The sequence below is a fragment of the Dermacentor albipictus genome, chromosome 10 (assembly GCF_038994185.2).
Source record: "Dermacentor albipictus isolate Rhodes 1998 colony chromosome 10, USDA_Dalb.pri_finalv2, whole genome shotgun sequence".
In the NCBI taxonomy this organism is placed as follows: domain Eukaryota; kingdom Metazoa; phylum Arthropoda; class Arachnida; order Ixodida; family Ixodidae; genus Dermacentor; species Dermacentor albipictus.
Window position 1 is genome coordinate 9,953,988 of NC_091830.1, and position 23,482 is coordinate 9,977,469.

At 48.2% G+C, this 23,482-nt stretch overlaps 1 protein-coding gene across 1 annotated transcript in view; it reads left to right on the forward strand.

The window, feature by feature from the left end:
• The window catches only part of Pu (GTP cyclohydrolase punch), a 53,840-nt gene that overhangs the window by 25,781 nt on the left and 4,577 nt on the right, over nt 1-23,482 (forward strand). Inside the window, exons 2-5 of the mRNA XM_070528094.1 lie at nt 9,194-9,578; nt 21,584-21,749; nt 22,467-22,498; nt 22,584-22,668. Of these exons, the coding sequence (XP_070384195.1) occupies nt 9,194-9,578; nt 21,584-21,749; nt 22,467-22,498; nt 22,584-22,668 (668 nt within the window). The remainder of the gene's footprint in view (nt 1-9,193; nt 9,579-21,583; nt 21,750-22,466; nt 22,499-22,583; nt 22,669-23,482) is intronic.

The following is a 23,482-nucleotide window of genomic DNA, read 5'->3' on the forward strand; positions in this document are numbered from 1 at the left end:
CAATTCGTGTAGAACAACGCATAAGAGAAATACAAGCACAATGAACACAAACAGTGCAAACTTGGAGGGCGAAACAGAATAAACATAGACAGACAAGGGGATTAGTAGGAGAATGACAATGTAATGAACACAAACAACTACGATTCACAATTACTAATTGCTAAACACTGATTATTTGCACAAAACAACCACACAATGATCAGCAAGAACTCAACTGTAAGTGAACCAAAGGAAATGCGCAAAGTGTCTCAATGAACGAAAGTATAACGTGAAATTATCAAGACGGTGCTTGGCTAGAGAGGAATATGCATGTTTGCTGTCGGCACTTTGACTGCGCCGGTGTCATTATTAGCACAGGCACTTGGCAGGGCGCCTCGTCCGGTTGTGGGTGAGGTCGTCAGGCCAGTCGACGACCTTCGCGCGAGCGGCTTTTAACGCGACAGCGTTAAGGAGCCCGTGTCGCAAAATATCCGACGACGGCGTCCCGCGTCGGCGTCCAGCGTCGAACGTCGCCTCGACAAAAATAATTGTGAAGCACGCATACCCAACCACTTCTCTACCGCCAAAGCTGCTCGTACCTTGTCTTACATTCTTTACAGAGTTTCTTGGACACCGCGTCACTCACTTGCTGCACTGACTCGATGGAAGCTTATTTCACTCCGCGGCCACATTTCATCATGCGCACGCTTTCCTGCAGCCACGATCTCGCGGCGCGCGAAGGCGGTTTCTCCATCGGCGTTCCGGTATACTTTTGTGCTTGAATGCGTAAAACGACGTTTTGTTAAGAAAGTAACTGGAACGCCAACGCATCTCTCCGCAAAGTTCCAGAATTAACATCTCCAAACTGATGTCATCCTGACAATTCGTTCCAACTGGATCCGTTCGCCTGGCGAACTCCACGGCTAGCATTTGTAAATTGAAATGTGGGCCGTCAAGCAATTAGTTAAACACTTGATTAGTGGACTTTTGTTAATTAGTCAATTATGGCTTTCAATTTTTTATGCAAGTAATGTCCGCCTCTTCGAGTAGTCGCAGCTCATGAACTAGAATTGTGCTATCTGCTACAGCTGGGCAGCCTTTAAAACAATTTGAAAGTGTTCGCCGAAACATTCGCTACAAGTAACCGCTGCAGGGTTTCGGTAATCGAAAGAGAAATATACGTGGGAATGAAGAAATAATCTAACAATATAATGTCAGAGCGAGTTGAATCAGCTAACGAGGAGCATGACGCATACGTTTTGCAAACGTGAACAGATGATGACGACCTGACACACAAAGCGCCGCTGATTAGGAACGCGGTAGCGAAATGCAAATATACCATATGCGCCAGGTTACATTCGCGCCATTGCGTCACGTACGTCATTTTTTGTTCTTTTATGTTCGTTCTATAGCCCTTACCGTCAGTTTAATACTAAGTGCAACACAATCATGTATGCCCAGGTGTTTATTTTTTTTTTCCGGATCTCGTATGGGCACCCCCTATCTGGCCCTGAAGAATGCAGATATTGAAATACTAAACATCACGATTAGAAAAGCTACCAACACTGCATTGGAAATTCTCGAAAAAGCATCTACACGGCACGATTACGCAAACTCGGCTTACTCAAACAAAACAAGCTAGTTTGAAAGACTCAAATTGACTCCTACCGGGTGAAGCGTGCTCCTTCAGTTGGTGAACAGGGAAGCAGCAAGGGCCAATGGCTATACCTGGACTTAGGAGGCCACCCGCCTTGGGTGAAGAAATAACTTTCTCACCGATTCGCTTTATTAACTGTTTGTCTCTTTCTCTCTCTCTCTCCCGGTTAGCATAATTTTCCCAAAAGCGTACCTCCAACAGCTCGCACAGAGCGGCCTTTTAACTGGAACATTCTTTTGAGCAGATTTCGACGACGGATATCTCGAAAGTAATGCAAGGCTTCAGATTTTCCGCAAAGCTGACACGACTTCTACTCCTCGGCTTCAGTATCGGAAACGCCATTTATGCGCTAAAGTTAGCGATGCGGTTATTAACACAAGGTGCTTTTTTTAATTACCACAAGGTGCTTTCTTTTATGGGAGGGGGGGGGTAATCAGCGAAACGATCGTTTGATATTTTCTTGCTGCTAATGTACGCCCATATAGCCGCGCACGTCGCCTATATATCTATGAACTAATAGGCCACTGCCACGTAATAAGGTCAACAAAAGCTTGACCGACTTTCGGTGCGACGACAGTTCCAAGACTCTCTGTTCTTAAAGTGGCCTTTCTTCAATTCCCCTTTCCCTTCCCCTAGCGCAGGGCAGCAAACCGGAGGCTTTAACTCTGGGTAACCTCCCTGCCTTTCTCTCATTCGTCTCTCCCTCTCTCTGCATATATCTGTATATATACAAAAGCGGCTGGAGTCTACATATATGACAGTGTCTTGTAAAAGAAATAATTTCGCACAACGCGCTTAAGTATACCGTGCTTTGGGTCGGGTGCACATTAAAAGATGCCCGTTTTACGTTTCAGAACAGCGCGCCGAAATGCGTAAATGATTACTTGACCAACGAAGCCATATTTCCGTGCCTTGTTACCACTCGCGAGTAGTGCCACGCATGCGAGGCCACATTTGAACTGCTCGGTCCCCTAACGTTTTTTGCACGGAATGACTCAAAAAAGTGGGACGATTCTCGGCGACTTGCGTAAGCGAAGCAGCCGCCGACACCGCTGCGGCGAAGGTTTTCCGATTACGCGGTTGCGAGAGGCGCACAGACTGGCCGACGTTCGCGGCCAGAGTGGCACTGACATTGGGTCAGCGAGGAGATAAAGTGGTCAGCACTATACTCGCCGCACGCGAGCTTCCGAAAGAGCCAAAAAAAAAAATATGCCGGCGTCGGCCTTAGCTGTATCGCTTTCACCGCGACCCACCCGCCGTGGTTGCTCAGTGGCTATGGTGTTAGGCTGCTGAGCACGAGGTCGCGGGATCGAATCCCGGCCACGGCGGCCGCATTTCGATGGGGGCGAAATGCGAAAACACCCGTGTACTTAGATTTAGGTGCACGTTAAAGAACCCCTGGTGGTCAAAATTTCCGGAGTCCCCCACTACGGCGTGCCTCATAATCAGAAAGTGGTTTTGGCACGTAAAACCCCATATATTATTCACCGCGACCCGCCAGGAGGTTGCGCCATACAGGAGCGCTCGCATAAAACTTTTTTCACTCGCGCCGCTTGACTCGTGTTTCCCTGGGACAAACCGATGGTGACCGCACTTGGTGGCCCTGTGTACTTTATTTCCTTTCCTTTCTTTCTTTCTCTCGTACGTCTGAAAGCCCCTATCGCGCCAAATATCACGGCAGCGTCGTTTCCTGTATACTTAGGAAACCGTGAATGCGCGATACAGTTATACCTTCGCTTGACTCGCGATATCAACAGTGACGATGATTTCGCGGGCTGTTGTGTCACTCGCTTGTGCATTGCACTCTCACTCACTCACTCACTCACTCACATTATTATTCTTTTTTTACCGTATGCAATGGCGAGATGTCGCTCCGTTTCTCTGCCGTTATATAGAATTGAGGCCGTGGCTTTCGGCTCCAATCCCGAAGGGAGACCGAAGGGAATTAAAAAGAAAAAAAAAGAAGAAAATCAGTGAAGTAGTCAACTTTATTTCTTCTTTCTTTTCTTTTTTTTTGGGGGGGGGGGGGCGGGGAGAAAGATTGACCATTAATTTTACGGGCGTGAAGTGTGCACTGGAAGCAAGGAGGTTATATGCACTTAGTTATTGGAACACCGCAAAAACCAACGCTCCCGTTGACTTGGGTACTACGGCTTTTCGAGTTTTATAGTCTTCAAATAGGTGTCTCCCTGTATGTATACACGCTGCGTGCTTTAATAATACAGTCGCGTACAGTATACGTTCGTGCAATCATCTCCAGTGTACCGCCGAGGAACGGCTCTCTCCCTGCGTCTCCCTCGTGCGCTCTCGTTAGAGAGTTTTAGACAAGCGCCGGCACGCGAAGGCTTGCGTTCCGCTTCCTCGATCCCAGCAAAGCCCAAGCAGACTAGGACACACAGAAGCCGCTTGCACCCCCTCTACTGTGAACAGACAGTGAGAGCGCACTCACAAATGCGCACTCCATCGCTCGCACACGCGACACGAAGTGCGCAACGCTTACAATTGGCCGCGACGACATCTCATTTACATTTACCTCAGCAGTCACATCGGAAAAGACTTCCTTCCTCCCCGCTTCTCCGTTCCTCGGTGCGACTCGTCTAATTACGCTTCGATGCCCAGAGGTGCTTCTTAAATGCTGCCCCGTCAAATTATGCCGGCGTCGCTGCCGCCAGAGCCGGATCTAATGGCTCCCTGCGCAAGCGCGCCGCCTAAGCGCCGTCGTCACCACGTGACCTCCCCACAAGGATTGCAGGACAACTGCTTAATTGTTCCGTCTCGTACGTGCTACGCAGACACCGAGAAGACGCCTTACTTTTTTTGCGTTCGACTACACCTTCCGCAATTTTGCTGCCGTCACCACATCGGTTTCGCGCGCGTCAACAAGGTCACATGACTGACAGCGTCCGCATGGTTGCGCAAATTCGGCGCGAATGACCTTTTTCTCCAGGCGCCAAGGTTGGCGTTACGGTGGCCCTCCCAAGTCTACCTGAGGCCGCCCACCCATAACGCAAGGCTGGCGAGGTGCACTGTGCGATGTTTGGAGAGGGCTGGTGACATTGCTGCCAGTTCAGTCGATATGGCGTTGAGGTGTGCGGTTCGACTGCCAGCCGCGGCGACCGCAATCCGATGAGAGCGGGACGCAAAAAAAAAGGAAAAAAAAGACGCACGCGTAAAGTGCTTGGCGCGAGCGCTCAATTGGACCCCGCGTGATAAACATTAATCCGGAGCCTTCCACTGTATGATGTCCGTCGTAACTTGATGGGCAATTTCGGGACGTTATAAGGCCCCGTAATGATTATTAATGCGAAAAACATGATACGCTCCATTGCGCGAAAATCCGTCGGCGTAGTCGGCCAGACAGAAAGGTGCTACCAAAAGTGGCCGACGGCGCAAACAGTAAAAACATGTAAAAAAACGTTCGGGCTGACGTCGAACTTCTCACGGAGGTTTCTGTAAACAAAGTAACTTAATCGCTTTGAAAATGAAGTTTGGTACATTTCGGTCTGGGTTGGAATCCAATCCGGGCCTCCGGGATTGCGAGACGCGAGCAGGCTTCCCAGACGCCACGGCGGCTCCACGGTTCTGGATGACTATAGAGGCGTGGCCCAGCGTGTGCGTCATTGGGCACGTGACGTCGCAGCCAATGGGGAGGAGGTGGCGCGTCACGCCATGAGCGTATAAACAGAGCGCGTCGACGACGATCCGAGGTATACAAACGATACGATGCTTTCGCATTCCCACACGTAAGCAGACGTTCGTGTCTTTGCCGTTTTTTTTTCTTTTATGCGAAGCATATTACGAGGGCTCAACCCAGCTCCTCAGGCGCGGCGGTGACCATGAAATCACGTGACACCGTGACGTCACGACAGAGGAGAAGTGGCTTTGGCTCAACTCTTGCAAGACGGGCTGGGTGGGAATCGAACCAGGGTCTCCGGAGTGTGGGACGGAGACGCTACCACTGACAACGCTTCAAAGCGGTACAAAAGCGCCTCTAGTGAATGCGGTGTTGCCTTAGAAACGCGCTGTTTCTAAGGCGTGCGTCTCTTGCTCAGGCGCACATTTCGTTGCCGCGCCGAACGCTGCTTTGCTCGACGCTCACCGCGTCCAATGCGGGGCGCGTAGTCGCTGCCCTGTAGCCCATTGTCTTACACCCGTTGGCGGGTCGACGGGAACGCTGTCGCGTTCCACTCTTGAAGGCGAAGAAGTAATGCATGAGTTGTTTCTTCGTCTAGCCGAACCAAATATAGCCAAGCAACAGCAGTTCACCAGGCTAAACAGTGGTTCAACAACTAAAATAAAGGCTAGTATGCTTCGCATCCTGGGCTTAACCTTACCTAAGCCACAGCCATTTTTTTTTTAGCATGGTTGCAGCAACAGCAACCTACAGGGAGTCCGAAGTAGACGAGCGGAAAATCTAGTGGGAATGAAGAAATGCAAAGCATCGAGGAAATGAAGCACTGCAACGGGGCAGACACGATAATATATGGCACGCAAACTGGGATTTAAATATAGCACGATAGAAGCAAAAAAGTGCGAAGTCGCGACAAACTTGTTTGCCCACTTGACGCGCGTCAGATCCACGTGGCACCGCAGTGGAAACTGTGCAAGCCTACCGGATGTACCCCTTCTGCTGAATCGCCGAGCACGTGCATGCCCGCAGGCCAGAGCACAATATGGTTTGTTAAGAAAAAAAATTTAAATAAATAAAAAAAAAGACAAGTAGGAGCTCCCAGTGCGAGCTGACTTTGGCACGCAGCGTTGGCAGTGTAAGCCAGAGAAACTGTGCGTTTGTATGTTTTTAACTTATTATAGTGTTTCTTCTTAGCCTCTCCTTGTGTATTTCCTGTTTTACCGGGCGTTCGTATTACGATATTGTCAAAAAACTGTTATTCTATTCTCTCTCTCTCTCTCTGTGTGTGTGAGTGTGTGTGTGTGAGAGTGTGAGTGAGAGCGAGTGTGAGAGCGAGTGTGAGTGTGAGAGTGAGAGAGTGTGTGTGTGTGTGTGTGTGTGTGTGTGCGTGTGCGTGTGCGTGTGCGCGCGCGCGCGCGCGCGTGTGTGTGTGTGTGTGTGTGTGTGTGTGTGTGTGTGTTTAGCGTTCTCCTTTGTGCGTTTGTACCTTTGCTTAACACCTTTATGTGCATTTTTTAACTTTGCAACTGTAACGCCTGCTTTTTTTCCCCCTTGGCGCAGCGCAGGGACACGATCTCTGGTAATGCGGTTTAAAATCTGCCGCTTACATGTTTTGATTACCGGCAGCTGGATTGTTTTTTAGCCCAGTTTGCGGCGAGTATTTGGTGCGCGACACATATGTGCGGCTCTCGAACAACGATTTACGGTTTCCTCTCCACATGTGTACAGCGTCTAGGTTATCCGAGGCCAGCGTTCCCAACTGAAATCAGAACACCCCAATTCGAGCCTAAAAAACCGTTAGGGAAGCAGCAGTTATAAAGGCCCCGAAAACAGAAAAAAGAACAAAATTGAATAAAGAGAGAAAAAGAACTTTGAATTCAGGCTGCGATCAAAAGCACCATAGATAAAAAACACTATACTACTATTTTATTACACCTGTATTGAACAAGAATGAATAGAAAACAAATGGGCTTGATTCTTTTTATTAGATAATACCACATGAAGGCGACAGACAATGAAACTGAGTTAGCGGTTCTTTTTAGCGATAATGTAAAACTTAAAAACGTACGAAATGACGAAGTGCGGAAGGTGGCAGTGGCATATATCATGTCACTGGATGCTAAAGCACTGGAAATAAAAACATGAATACTTTTCTCTCTCTCTCTCTGCTATTGCGACGAACAGTTGTCATAAGGCACAATGCTTAGTATGTGTAACGTTTGAGGTAAGGACATCGCAGTGTGTGGGTTCAAGAAATGGTTTTGTGGTATCCGCTGTCGCGTATGCAGCGATATCATGACGTGACACTGCAACACAGCATATGCAGGAGGCTGGATCGTTCTGCCTAAATGCCTGCATGACAAGTCCGTACTGGGTGGCGAGCACATTCTTCCGTCGGTATAGACAGTTCGGACATAACGTGGGAAGTCGCATCTCTTTTAGATACAGAAATCGATAAACGATACGCAATGCGAGCAATGCGATAAACGATACGCAATGCGGCAGGCACCCGCGAAGCGGCCGCCAGGTACTCCCTGGCGGTCCCTAGGTCACGTGGTAGACACGCGTCCTGCAGGACCAGAATAAAGTTTTCCAGCCCATTAATAAACGTTTCAATTTTGTGGACGGTACCGTTTATAGTGTCCTTATGTACGCTGTCCCTCCCACACGTACTCAGTGCTTACTCTCTCCCTTTCTTCCGCTTTCTATTCCCCTTTCCCCCACCCCCAGTGTAGGGTAGCAAACCGGATGCTGTTCTGGTTGACCTCCCTGCCTTTCCTACCCTTGTTCTCTCTCTCTCTTGTGGACGGCACATTTGTTTTGTATATGTGAACTTGATAAATGATGTGGCTGTATTTCTTTTCTAACTGTTGCTTCTGCGTGGTCACTGCTTGCAGATACAATTGTCATGTAAGAGGAATATCCGGCGCCACCTAGAGGCATCAAGTCTCTTTGAGTACAGTTAGTAAACTAGAATATAGAAAAACTGCTTCTTCTCTTACTTGTTTATTAAAACAAAAAGAGATTTAGTGGCATTATAATTGTGACGACTGCTACTTTTTAAATATATATATATATATATATATATATATATATATATATATATATATATATATATATATATATATATATATATATATATATATATATATATATATATAAGGAGCAAACAAACACTGACACGAAGGACAACAAGAGGGGAAATTACTCGTGCTTAATAAATGAAATAAAGAAATGATAAATTAATGGAAATGAAAGTGGATGAAAAAACAACTTGCCGCAGGCGGAAAACGATCCGTCAACCTTCGCATTGCGTAGGTTGACGGATCGTTTTCCGCCTGCGGCAAGTTGTTTTTTCATCCACTTTCATTTCCATTAATTTATCATTTCTTTATTTCATTTATTAAGCACGAGTAATTTCCCCTCTTGTTGTCCTTCGTGTCAGTGTTTGTTGGCTTCTTATGATACATGACCAATCAAAATCGGGCCCCTCGGTTAACCCTCTTTCCTCTCGTTTATATATATATTCGTAGGTATTAATTATCCTTATTTTCTCTATAAAGTATTGTTAATTATGTATTTACGCCCACGTTTCTCAACTGCAATGTAGCAAGTAAGTTGCCTTCTGCTGTATTTCGTATTTTTCCGATTGTGTGTTTACAAGAAAGCTAGCCGTTACACTCCCTCATCTTTAAGAGCTCCTCCTATACAAATTTCACGCCTAAATGTGCTTATACTGTGTGGCATAAGTGAAACTGAATTGAAACGAATGTGAGCTAGGAAACAGCACAGGTTAGGAAAATCTAGAGCAGAGTTCACGAGAAGCGTAAACTAGCTACACACGCGCACGCTCACTAAAACGCGCAATACGATCCTCGTGCAGTGCGCAACAGTGTGTCGAGCTTTCGACCCATTTCTGAACGCAGCGTCGGCGCTTCGATCCCTTCAGGCGGCGGCGGTGTTGCGACCGGTCCCCACCTGGTGGCCCCCTTGCCCGGCCGCAGCAGCTCACACCCATGGGTCTCACGTCGATAGTCGAGCCCCCAAAGTCCGAGGGGGCCCGCGAGGCAGAGCGTGTCTCCTCCTCGGTCGCCAATGGCGTCGCGATGAACGGGGGACCCGATTCAGTTGCCATGGAGCCGCCGCGGGACGCAGAGGAGCGGCAGCTCGTCGAGTCCATGGCGCGCGACTACCGGTCCCTTCTCGAGAAGGTGGGCGAGAACCCCGACCGCCAGGGGCTGCGCCGGACACCCGAGCGGGCCGCCAAGGCCATGCTCGCGTTCACCGCCGGTTACAGCCAGGACGTCCGAGGTGAGACCTGTTCGCGAGGCGACTTGTAACGTACCCTCCCAGAATGTGGTGACCGCGGCTGCTGACGCTGTCTTGCCAAGTAGCACTTGTACGAGTTAACCACGTGTAGGTGACCGGCTCCGTTCTCTACGGAATTATACGCTAAGAGACTGTGCTTCTCGCTACAGCACATCCATACGTCTTCAAGCGCGCACTTCATCTATTAAAGAGAATAGCTAGCTTATCCGTGCCTCGTCTGCAGGTGCTTGGTACGTCTGCTCGCTCAGCTTCGTCTTGCCGAATAAAGTGGACCGGCACTGGAGATGGCGTAATGGTAAACTGAGCTGATTCCGGTGGTGTCATTGAGGTTAAGATGTGACATATAATTGCTGTTGTATATTCTTACTGTGATGTTTTTCATGTTAACTTATGGTATAGTGACTCTAAGTAAAAAAAAAAAGCGATACAGCAGTGCGCGTGATCTTTGAGAGACAGCCGTGATCACGTAATAGATAGTATGCAGAAATTTCGTTGTGATTTTGTTAAGAAAAAAAAAAACGATAATGATAAAAGGTAGCGCAGTGGTCTCTACAGACGACTAAATGTCTGCCAGTGCGGTTGTCCCATTCCGGCGGTTACGAGACTGCGGCGCTGGTTGCGAAGGTTAGACAGAACGCCTGGTGGTTCACGTTCCTCTATACGCGCCTCTTTCCCTCCTCTCTATAGATCTCTATTCCATCTCTATAGATATAGTACAGCGCGGGGTAGGAAACCGGATCTTTCTCTAGTTAGACTATGCCCTTTCTATTGACATGCTTCTCTCTCTCTCAAAAAACATTAAACGAATATAGTGCAACCCAGACTATGATGGCTGACCACGGCACGAGGACAAAAAGGAGGAGGCGATTGTAACAACGACAATGAATGGACGATGGCGCCGCAACACTTTATTCTAACAAGGTTGTTAGAATGATGACGCATAGCGCGGCGTTGAACTCCAGAGACCATCGTTTTCTCTCTTTTTTTTTTTCGAGGCTCGCGCGCTATCTTCCAACGCGCCAACTCCTGCTCGCATATCATATCAGCTCGCTTTATCGGCGCGAGAAAAGGGGGCGCAGCAGTTCGTTAAGCGGAGGAGCCACCCTCCTCCACGTGGAACTTTATAACTCGCAGTGGGTAATCAATCATCATCAGCGAGCGACCTCAAGCGAGGATCTGCCCAGTCGACTCGAGAGATAGCGGGAACTGCCCGAACACGAGAGAGGGAGAGAGAGGCTGGAAACAACCGAACAGGCGACGCGATAAGAGCGAGCGGAGAAAGCGCTTGGCTACAAGGCTCGAGCTTAACACCGGGGGTGCCCTTAACTTGGTATCTCTTGTTTTTCGCCCGAATTGCTAAACGGTCCCAGGTGGTCAACGCGAAATTCCTGGCCTGTTCCGTGTAAACACTGCTTATTGACAAAATTTATGTCTGACATGCCCAGGCAAATTCAGAGAGAACAGACTAATTGCGAAGTTTTTCTCTCTTTTTCTTTTTAGAGTACAAGATCGCAACTAAACAGCACAAAAACAAAAGCTACCCAACACACACACACACCACTTGGACTTAATCAGTAACTGAAAATGAACATGTTCTTCGCTATTGGATCACAGCGTACAGTAAACGGACAGGGACTGGCAGACACCACCAAGCGCTTGGTGGACTCTTCACCACCAGTTCGTCCTGACTTCACATTCGTTCTACATAAAAAAAATACTGTCCTACCGAGTATTGTAGAATGCTTTTGGACATTCGTTCTTTCTCCAAATATGCGTATGTTGCGTGCATTATATTTATGTGTCCATTGTTCCAGTCCCGCTTATGGGCCACTAAGGTTTACAGTACTGTGATCTGTCTATCTCTCTTATCTATCTAGAGTGCGTGTCTTGAATGCGCCTGGCAGAACGAAAATATACGACGTTGTTCTTTATGAAAATACCATATACTTTCGTTCAATTAAGTACATGTGATTTCCGCTGCGTTGTCCTTGGTGACGTTGTTCTTATGATATATATACTTACCAGAAGTGCCAGAGGAGTTCGTAGATATTCGGATACTCGCCATATAACAAAGGAATGCGAAATTTTGACCACATGTGCGATTCGAGCGAACGTTCGATTTTGTTTCTCTCTGCGGCAATGGGTCATTTGGCGAACGAGGAGCGCCATTTGTCCAGTGTTCATGAGCGCTTCACACAGGCTCCGAAAGTGGCGGCGGTCTTTGCACGGCATCTCGGAGGCCACAAAAAAAGAGGACGAAGCTGACGTCGTGTGCACCGCAGTGAAGAAGGAAATAAAATTTAAAAAGTACTAATTTTACAAAATCTGAATATTCGAGTTCAAAATACGAGTTAGATTTAACGAAAATGCTCTCCTTTAGCTTAAGTACTATTATTATGTTTAAAATCTTCCTATAGATATTTCTTTTAATTTGTGCAAGACCCGAGTACTCTATTACAGATCATACTTTATTTGCGATCGGTTACTTTCATATTGTCATTTATATTTTTGTTATCATAGTACCACCTGATTTCTTGCCGGGTTTGCGCGATTGCGACATAATCATCAAGATGTTTGCTGTGAGAAAGTGTTGCGGTCACAGTAAAATTAGTTAATTCGTAGTTGGAGCAAAGTTTGCTAGTGTTCCTGACGCAGGCTCCGCGTTCCTCCTTTATTGCAGCCACCGGGCATAAGGTCAGGCGTAAGTGCGCACTTTTTCGCGTATAGCGTGTCGCAGACACGCAAGACACGAGGGGATCGCAACGCTCATATCGCCGGCTGAAACACGAAACGCTCGTTTGTCGACGCCACCCTTCATGTCTGTACAGCGTACGCACCGCGGTAGCTCATGCGACTGCGGTGTTGAGCTGCTGAGAACCAGGTCGTAGGTTCGATTCCGGCTGCGGCGGGCAAGAACGATCGTGCACCGTGCTTCACAGGTTATCGTCAAAGAACTTCAGGAGGTCAGAATTAACCTCGAGCACTCCACGACTACGACGCGCTTTGTTGACCCTTTTCGCGGCGATCCCGTGGGCGCTGCCATGTTTGATCACGTGGCGACGCGGCCATTGCTTGTCTTAGCTGCCTCCGCTGCCTCCGTGTTTACAACGGATGGGTATGACGCCGGTGCGGCTTAGCAAAATCTCTGTTTCGGGAGATATCGCAGACGGTGACTGGCCGGACGACACGAAGCTTTGGCCATGGCACTGCTTCAGAGAACATGCATAAGCGATCTCGGAGTTGGTTAAGCTATGTCCAAACGGCAAAATCAGCGCATATGGTGCTTGTTATGAAAGCGGGGTTAATATGTATTCCAAGCTATCCAAACTTTCCGCTTATGAACTGAATCATGCAGGATTAGTGTGTTTGGCTGTTCGTTCTTTATTTGGAAAATATTTTGAAGCAACGGCTTGTCATATTTCTAACTCAGTAAATTTCCCCCGTGCGGTCACTCCCTGATTATCGCTTGCAGGTGTGCTCAGATAGATTTGTTCTCGCTGCGCTCAAGGCTTGAAACGTAGCCGTTTTGTATACTGTAATACACTATACTGTGCTGTACTGTACTGTACTGTACTGTACTGTACTGTACTGTACTGTACTGTACTGTACTGTACTGTAATACACTGTAGTACACTGTACACTCTTGTGGACCGTCACGAAACATTCAGTGTCGACCATTCGTGCGTTATCGGTGTAGTCCGTCGCTTATTGTGCGCATATGGCGTGCACATGTTCAAGTGTGTGCCCATTCCCTTCTTGACACGTTGGCGATAGCATGGGAGTAAGTTTCCGCGCCAGTTGGGGTAGATCCGTGTCGATACTGTGTGCGGAACTTATTGTGACAGTAAACGGCGCTACTCCCTTTATCGCTATTTAACGAGCCCTACTCACCCTTGCCGACGTTCCGGGGCTGAAGCACTTTCTTTGAAGGTTAGCGATACAACGCTGGCGGATGAGCAAGTTTCCGTATCCTCGAGGAAAGCCGTGCATTTCGAAGTGCCGGTAACACATACTGACAGTTTCAGCAGCGGTCCGCGAACTTGGCCACACAGGTTCATTACATTCCCTTATATGCCAATCACTATTTTGGCAGCGAACTACTGCACACGTGTTCCAATCCACATTACTCAATCCAGTATGACTGGAGCACGGCGCGTTAGCGAAGACTCGGTTGGATTTCCGAAAGCTGATCCCACAGAAGCAAGGTGGAAGCGATAGTGGTTTCGTATTCGTGCGCCGACGCTGAGACCACGTGCGGCGCGCCGTCGAAAGCGCCATCTCGTTTCTTTAGAACAAACTGCTCGGCGAAGAGTGTCAATAAGCAGCAGCGTCCTTGTGTTTCTTCTATTCTTCGTCCCTGTTTGTTGCGCACAATAAGTTTCAAGATGAATTTGTTCCAACTAGGCCGACTCGCAGTCTTGCTTCAATAAGCAGATTGCAGTGTTGACACGTAAATACACCGCGCCCCTCGCTTTTCTTTAACGTCTATATGGCGTTTTGCTTATGATTATACTCTAGCATGATGGCGGCCCGTACTCGAAAGGCTTCAAGTTCGTCCTCGGAAAGAGGAATTACGGTGGCATGAATGAATAGAATTTATTGATTGGAAAGACAGAGAGGTCGACCTGAGCTAGTGCGCTCTAGTCTGCTACTCTGCACTGGGGAAGAGGGAAGGGGAGTGAAAGTATTGGGATGGATGATGATGATAAGAGAAGTGGTGAGTGCTTATGTATACATGAGACAGTTGCCTCGCTAGAGCCGCTCGTCGAGCTTGGTGTCCTGCAGGAACTTCAACAATACTTTTGTTGCACGCACTGAAATTGCAGTGTCGGGCCATGGGCCGAGGATAGCTTCCTCCGACCGTAGTTGTCTGCCAACGCTGGCTAGGAAACTGTCTAACGTCCTTCGCTCCAGCATATATGCTGGGCAGTCGCACAGTACGTGTTGCAGTGTTTCGGGCATCTGGCAATGTACACAATCGGGGTTGTTCGATTGGCCGATGAGGTGTGCGTAGCGACGGGTGAAAGCAACGCCGAGCCGAATCCTGTGTAGCAATGATGTTTTGCTCCGTGTAAGCTTCGGGGGCAAACAGAATTTACCGTCTGGGTCAATCGTATGTAGACGTCTGTGAATATTATCAGAGTGGGCTCTGTAAGCCTTTGTAAGGTCCTGCATGAGGGCCTTGATCATGGAGTTGGTGTCAGGTCGCGAGTAGGCAATCCGTACTTCATCAGAGGAAGAGGAGGCCGATCTTGCCTCACTGTCAGCGAGTTCATTACCAAAGACACCATTGTTCGAAGTATACGGTATACGAATCGGGAAGGTGCAAAGTTTCCCTGGAGTACGGAAGCAAGTCGAATTCACGAATGCTTCATTTGAAGTGTAGGAATTTGGCAATTCAGCGCACTGAAATTTATACTTAGCTCTCCTGCTCGCAGAGCAACACATTGTACTTGTACTGTAGAATATTTTAAAGAAATTTCGATAGGTAAAAACAAAAAGGAGGGAGTTTGCTTATTTTTCGAGGTCATTAATCATAAAGGGTGAAATCGCCACAGCGAGAGATGTGTCGAAAAGGCGAGGAATAAAGCAGAATTCAGCTCCCTTAATTTATACCAGCTACAGAGGAAAATAGGGAAATGTTCACACGTTCTGCACAAGAATAAGCTTTACTTGCATAATATCAATCATATAGTCCACGCAACATGATATTGACTTCCCGATGTGTCGTCTGCTCAAATATATTTAATGAACTCGAAAACGACTGCACTGTTCAACCACGCAAGCTGCATTGATCCAGCCAATCTAGCACAGTCTGTAGGCAACACACCAAGAAGTAGGCTGATCGACAACCGGCCCTGTAGTGTTTTTTTCGCTTGTTTTCTTATCAACGACATAAAAGACTCTCCCATTTTTAGCCTGGCCGTCGCACACATTTATGCATTAAATGACACCATAAAAAAAATATGCTGAAACAAGAAAGGTGTCCCAATAAGTGCGCTTTTAAGGCGGAAGTATACTTTTTTCATGTCCCAATAAGTGCGCTTTTAAGGCTGAAGTATACATTTTTCATGTCTCAGTAAGTGCGCTTTTAAGGCTGAACTATACTTTTTTCATGTTTTAGCAGCGCGTGTTGCCTCTGTGGAGCGCATGTTAATTGCTGGAGTTCGCCCAGAAAACGCGCCAGTCCAAGCAACAGGTGGCGCGAACGCCACCTGTTGCATCGGCTTTTCGTCGGTATCGAACTGTTGCGAGCAGCAATGGATGACGTCAAAACACGACAAAGAATGACGGCGCGTTCGAAACGAGACACGCGCAGTGGATTGTTTTGCTTGTTCCCGGTGACGTTTTTGTGGCCGGATGTTATCAAGTCATCGCTCGGCGCATGTTAATATATTGTTCAGACTGCGCGCGCGGTCGTCTTTTCTATTAAGTTCGGCCCGGTAGAGTTATATATTCGAACAGTTTTAACAGCGTTCGGTCCTTTATCGTCATGACAACGTGACAATACACTATTGTTCATAACAGCGCATTTGCATGCCCTGTTTTGTTCCGTTAGTACCATTTCGTTTCCGTGTGTTAAAGGTTACGCTGTCCGCAAGATCATCTCAACTGTTAAACGCTCTCACACAAAGCAGTCACCCGCTGCGGCAGCTCATGCAGTGGGTAATATGGCGCAGCCCTGGGGAGCGATCGGAGATATTTTGTTCGATACGCGTTCTGTTCAGTTGCTGCAACGTCACAAAGTTGCAGTATGCAAAATTTGTGACAGCGGGGCGGAGAGAGCAGCCAATCAGGAAGCGGTCACCTCCCCGGAAGTTTACCTCCGTCGTTTGTCGTCTGCTTGCAAACAGTATACTACAAAGCCAAATGTTTCTCGTCTTCCAATTGAATGAAATCTTTGTCTAAAAAAACGTATTTTTTCTTCTCAAGCCCAAACACGTTTTCAAATAGCAGTATGTGTGACTACTGCAATTTATAACTATTAGGTTCTTCGCGTCGTCCCTAGGTGGTGTCGCGTACAGCGAGAAGGAAAAAGAAAAAAAAAACGACGGGAAGAGTGGCGCACTTTTCAAGAGGCAGCCACAACATCCCAATGGCTCGCTGGCACCGATGATGTTGTCGATTTCTCTGTACAACCAACGAATTATTTGTTTCGAGAAACAAAAACGACGCCGGAATTCACTTTCTGCCATTTCTTCAAACGCGTTTCGCACCCCCACCCACTCTCTTCCTTCCTCTAGAAACGCCAGCGAATCAACCGAAGTTTCCAACGGAAGCGCCATTTTCTAGAATTAAACTATGGATCGGATTCAAACGTGCCATTCGTGCCATTCCGCAGCCGAAAAGGCCGCCTGCTGGATCCAATCCAATCCACCAGGCGCGCCATGCGAAGCCGTATGATCGCTCCAAACTTCTCAACTCCCGTCGCGTTCGGACGAAATGCTCGGTGGGCGGATGATTGACAGGAGCGTGTCGTCATTTTGACGTCACCAAAAACGGGGCGGCGCCCCGCGGCAGGCGACGTCGGGGCGGAGTAGGCCAATCGCGCGCGCCGGTAACCGAACGAACGCGCCGAACAACCATCTCCGATCGCACCCCTGCTGAGCGCGAGGTGCCGGGTTCGAATCCTGCTGAGGCGGCCGCATTAATTCCGACGGGCGCGGAATACGCAAGAACGCTCGTGCAGCGTGGATCGGGTGCACGTTGAAGAATCTAAGACGGTCGAGATTATTCCGGAGTCCCCTTTGAACGGCATGCCTCGCAATCAGATCGTAGTTGCGCTGCGCAAAAAAAGCGAAATTTAAATTGAAACTGCGCAACCGCGGGGTCAGTCTCACGCCATATATATTTGGTTGTCCACTTGAATCGCGGCACAAATTTGCCGCGCTATCACGTAACAAAAGGTGACGTATCGCGAGCCGTACATTGTCGATCGGCGACTTTCGGGGATATTTACACTTCTGCGAGGCCTATATAACGTGCTTCGTCGGTGACGCCTCGATGGGAGAGAGACGGGCACTCGGGTAATGCATTCAGGAATTACATGTGGCGTCAAAATAACACTGGTGGGAGGTGTGCTTTCTTGCGTAAGGCGTCTATAGGTCGTCCGCGCGCTCACATAGACCGCATAAGGCCTTCAACATTTCCACACCAAACAGCGACAAAACCGAGCGATTAATAGAGCGTTTCCGGTGCAACCATGAAGGCGTGCGTATAGCATCTTTTCATTCTTTTTGTTGCTTTCTCTCGAGAATTAGCAGGTGCGAAGTACACAGACCCATCAAAGAAACGCGACGCAATGCGATTTTGGAACCAGCCACGGAACGAACTGTAAGAAGTTAGTCTTGACAACGTAAAGAACAAAACCCTCTTGTCTTTTAAGAAAAGAAAAAAAATTCTTACCGAAAGTCGCTCCCATTTCATCTCATCCTATTCGTCCTATCAACCACTTCTGTCGTGCTACTGTTGCCATCGGCTGTCGGAAATGCAACTGGGTGTTCGCTAACGCGCTGTGCTCCATTGATGCTGCAAACGTGAAACGGTATATATGGAAGACGTGCGCAGTGCTTGGCTGCAAAAAAAGTGACTATCATCTTAAAGGAATGGAATGAATGGGCGTGGCCAAATTCACAGACCACTATCTATATATAGAGAACAACTGCCTGTGTTGCCGGCATTTCGCAATGCACGACTTTTCCTCAAGGATTAAAAAAAAAATCACTATTCCGCCAGCGTTGCATCGCTAACGTCCAAACAAAGGACTTCAGCCCGGGAACGTCGGCAAGAGTGAATATCGCTCGTTAAACAATGACAAAGGGAGTGGCGCTGATTCCTGTGATAGCTAAGTATCTGGAACTTTATCTAAGCACATGTACCCCAACTCACACGCAAACTTACCTCCACTGTATCGCCAACGTATCAACAATAAGATAATGGGCGCACGCTTTAATCAATGCGCCGACGATTCGCTGCGGCTACTATACCGCCAACTACGCACCAATGTTCGAAGCTGAACGTTTCTCGACGGTCCACAGGGGATAAGTGAGTAGTGACTGGCGATAATACGTCCTGGCTAAAAGCTATTACAAAGTACAGAACATCCACGTTGCAAGTCCTTGCGCGCAGCTAGAACAAATACATCGCAACCGAGCACACCTACCTGCAAGCGATTAGGCAGAAAATATAGAATTAAATATTGAATGCACTAAGAAACGTTACGAAGCCAGCTACCGCTGTTTCAAAGTGTTTGCCGAATAAAGAATGAAGAGCGAAGCACGCTGTTCCTGATTTCACTCAGAAGTAGAATGTTTGGATAACTTGGAATAGATATTTAGCTCCGCTTTTAGTACAAGCACCGTATACGCTGTAAGCGCTGTCTGGACAAAACGTAATCAGTACCGAAAGCGCTTACATGTCCTCTGAAGCTGTGGCCAAGGTTTCGTGTCAAGCTAGAAACTGTTCACGATATCGACTGAAACAGAGGGTTTCTGAGCCACACCAGGCGCTGTTCAGATGCTTTGTAAACACCGAGGCGACGGGGGCAAGCAATGGACGCGTCACCACGTGATCACCACAGGAGTGACGTGGAAAGAGTCTATAAAACAAAAAGGCAGAGTACCATTACAAAAAGCAAAGGCCGCAGATGAAACATGGTCAGTCGACCATGCAGACGGCGTTTCCACAAAGGAAGGTGAAAGAGGAGTCGGGAAACAGTGGGCGGTAATCTGGTGGGTCGCGGAGGCGCCGTCCAAAGTTGGCGGTGAACTTCATGACCTTCGAGAGGGTCGACTATGCGCCTCTGAGGCTGCGTAAAAGTTTTATCGAGTTGCACAAGCTGTCCCTAGTGAAAGTCTTTAAATAAGGCGCGAGGTCCTCCCGTGACCCACGATGTGGAGTGTTGCAAGAGTGCCGCACGCGCAACTCTTTTCGAGCGACCCGAATGAAAAGGAATCACCGAGGCGAGCTCATGGTGACCGTCTGGCGCAGCAGGTGTCCCCAACGGCTGGAGAGAAAGAGAGGGGAGAAAACGGGAAAGAGGGAAGAGAGAGCGGGCGCGCAGGGACGATGCTGCCTTAACAGTTGCCAGGCAACGGCCGAGAAACGAAAGAGCCGCGACGTGGGCCCAGCCACCGACATTCCTCCATCCGTGGACTGCGAGAAAAAAAAGAAAAATGAAAGCGTTTCAGTCGCGACTCTTTCCTCCTTGACTTGCGCGCTACCGCTGTCAGGGCGACGACTGTACGATCGATGGCCACGTTCAGCCGGAAGTCATTCAGGTCGCGCCGGCTGAAAAAGAAAGGCGAGCGACCCGAAAGTGCAACCGACTTCAGCGTGGGCAGGATGGAAGTCATGGCCAAGAGGATATATATACTGCGCGCGATAGGATTTTTATAACGCCCCGTACCTCCCACCGACTTTTTTTCTTTGTTTCTTTTTGCTTTCTTTGTGGTCTTGCGCAGCGTATAATCCGGGTCTCCGGTCCCATCCGTGGGGGGAAGATGCATGGCTCAGCGCGCATTAGCGTGGGACGTGCTCCTTTATCCGCTTATGAGCAACGGAAGATGCAAAGACGCTGTCCGTGAATTATGCGCATAGTACAGCGCCGACGTCGGCCGTGTGAACAGAGATTGCCGCGGGTTAATCACCACCGTGGCTGCAGCTACTCACGAGACCTCGCTGCCGTGAAGCGACGCGTAACCAAATAGCGGATAAAATGTGACGGATATAGAAAAGGAATACAGAAGCGACATACTACAGAAACAAGTTTAGACTGATAAAATGTTATGTCAATAGTCTATTTTAGAAAATTTCGCGGTAAGAGGTTGATTAACTACGAAAGAAAAAGCTCAAATTTTCCTTAACTGAATCCTTAATTTCCCAGCAGCGGCGGAGGAGAGACCATTCAGGCATCTTATGTGGATGGATGTTACGAGCGTCCCCTTTGGAACGGGGCGGTGGGTTGCGCCACCAAGCTCTTGCTATTATACTGCTTAATGTCCTACCTAGGTTAAAACAGAAAAAAAAACACTATGAACTCCCACAACCAAATTTTCTGACCCCCCCTATTGCGAACTTGGCTTTTGTACGTCTTGGTTTTTTGCCGTTTCCCTACTTTTCTTCCACCAATCACCGCTTACTAATCTCTATTGCGGACTCTATTGTTTACTTTTCCCCTGCTCTCGCTGAACCCACAAGGGCTTCAAGGAGGCCAGTGGTGCCTGCGCATCTACTAGCGTCCCCTTGCGGTCAGGCGAGGCAAGGGACGAAAGGTCGGCGACACGCACGAACGCGCGTCCGGAAAGATGACACATTATCGATGGTAAAGACAACTGAAACCTGAGCTGATCTTGCTTCAACCTAAATGATAACGACGCCATCGTGCGACTGCAAATGTCACCAATATAAATTGTCATGTCGTTCGAATGAGACGTAGCAACCATCAACTAACTAGAGTCATCTGAACAGCCGTGTTCTTCCAGAACTTGTGTCCCAGTGAGAGAGAGAGACAGAGGAAAGGCAGGGATGTTAACCAGAGGGGAAGATCTGGTTTACTAGGGAGTTTGCCAAGAGGAGAGGGGGAGGTAAAGTGATAACAAAGTAGAAATAAAGAAAGAAAGGAGCATAGACATACAATCACAGTCGGTCACTGTCGCTGCATACTGTTACCGCACAGCACAGTAGCTATTGTGTCCCGGAAAGTGGCTTCGGCAGTTAGGAGGTGGCGTCGTCAACGATCTCTTGCTTACTTTTCTTGTTCTTACCACATTGCGCTGCTATGCGAGCAGAATCAAGACCCTTCATTTTTTTTTTTTTTTGGTGCGTATTCGGCAGGTTTACCTGGCTTCTCTAAAGTTCCATGTGTGCATTTGCGCACAGATTGCAAACGCATGCACACAAACGCACACGATTTGTCGGTAGTCAGCTGTATTAGGTTGTTACCCAGAGCTAACAACAAGAAACAAAAACCCTCACGTGCTTCGCAGATGTAGTCAACGATGCCGTGTTCCTGGAGGACCACGACGAGATGGTCATCGTCAAAGACATCGAGATGTTTTCGCTATGCGAGCACCACTTAGTGCCCTTCATCGGAAAAGTGTCCATCGGGTACCTGCCCAACAAAAAAGTGCTGGGCCTCAGCAAGCTGGCCAGGTGAGCGGCGCTGAGATCTTGTGCGATTAGCGTTCTTTGGGAACTTCACGCGAAGCCACCGTGGTGGAGTAGTGGCTTCGGCGTTGCGCTCCTAAGCGGGGGCTGTAGCCGCAGGACCAAATCCCGGCCGCGGTAGCCGTAATTCGGTGGGGGCGCAAAAAAAAAAAAAAACACCCTTGTACCGTGCTTTGGGTGCACGTTAACGAACCCTTGGTGGTCCCAATTATTCCGGAGTGGCCACTACGGCATGCCTCATAATCGTATCGTCGTTTTGGCGCGTAAAGCCCCAGAATTCAATTCGACTTGACGCACTTTTCGTTATGCCAGTAGGTACTAACCTCTTTCACGCCGGGTTATTGCATAACCAGTGCTCAATTACTACGAGTATGTTAAAGAGGGGACAACTGTGTGGCGGCGTTCCGCTTTTCCTCTCCACCACCCCCCGGTCCAGTACACATTGTCAGCAGCACGCGATAACCGACAAACACGAGCAAGAATTAAAGCCCGCAGGACACGCCATTAGCTGTCGTCCTGTGTTAAGTCGTGCAAGAATTAAAGACGACAAGACGAGCCATCAACAACGGTCATCATGTGTTTAGTGCTAGCGCGTGCGGCTTACAGTCGATCACTTCCAACTTGCCCGCTTTACCATCCTTCTAGAATACCAAGCACCACTGTTCGTTAACCACCTTCCCCTTGGTCTTTTATTTTTTGCAGGATTGTGGAAGTGTTCAGCAGGAGACTCCAAGGTACGTTGTAGCTGCTTTGAGGATATGTCAAGGCTCACATTGTAGGCTGCGGTTAAAACCGTTTGTTCTTGTTTTCATCTCACAGTGCAAGAGAGGCTAACCAAACAAATTGCGATGGCAGTAACGGAAGCAGTCGGTCCCACCGGTGTGGGAGTGGTGATACAAGCAACGTAAGTGCACACGATTGCAGCTTCACGCCTGGTGGTCTGTCGTAACGGCAGCACCGAGTGATCAGCTCTTTCGGAGTGTGCGCTGCATGCCCTGTGTCCGTACGAAATGTCCCCGTATCGCTACCAGCGCCCCATACGGCGGATGAGGATAGCTATAGCGGCTTGTTGGTACGGCATATCTTATTTTGTTGTTAGCTCTGTGTGTCAGATGTGCCTTTCTGTTGTCCTTGTTCAGCTTGCGCTACAACAAAATAAGACACACGGCGGATGACAGGCGAGTTGCGACAGAGAATGCAATTCTCGAGTCCTGCGAGTGACCTAAAACGCAAAATGGCTGGTACCCACTAGCTAAAGTTATCCTTCATATTGCGCAGACTCGCTTTTTACTTTGGACTGACATATATTTGCTTTTGTTTTCTTTTTTTCTGGCCGTTTGACTGTCTTAGCAAGCTTACTCTCCGATTGACGTGTATTTTGCAACAGATTGTGTGTTTAAGGTAGGCTTGCTTGCAGCGTTATCTTTGTGCGCTCATTATAAAAATGCTGACTGCACTTTTACTAACTGTTATTTTAATCGTTAGCTTTTACGCCAATTGGTACACTTACATTATTTACGTTGCTTACATTAGGTGTTCCGACTCATGATTGCTACGTGCATCACCCTCCTTACACTGTGCCACAGTTGAGCTCTTAGGTATATCTAACCAGTACACCACGTACACTTCTGATCGCGATCGGGGCAGATTCTGATCGAGTGTTGCTACACGGTCATTTGCGATCGTCATCTTGCGGATTCGCATGTAGGGTGCCTCGA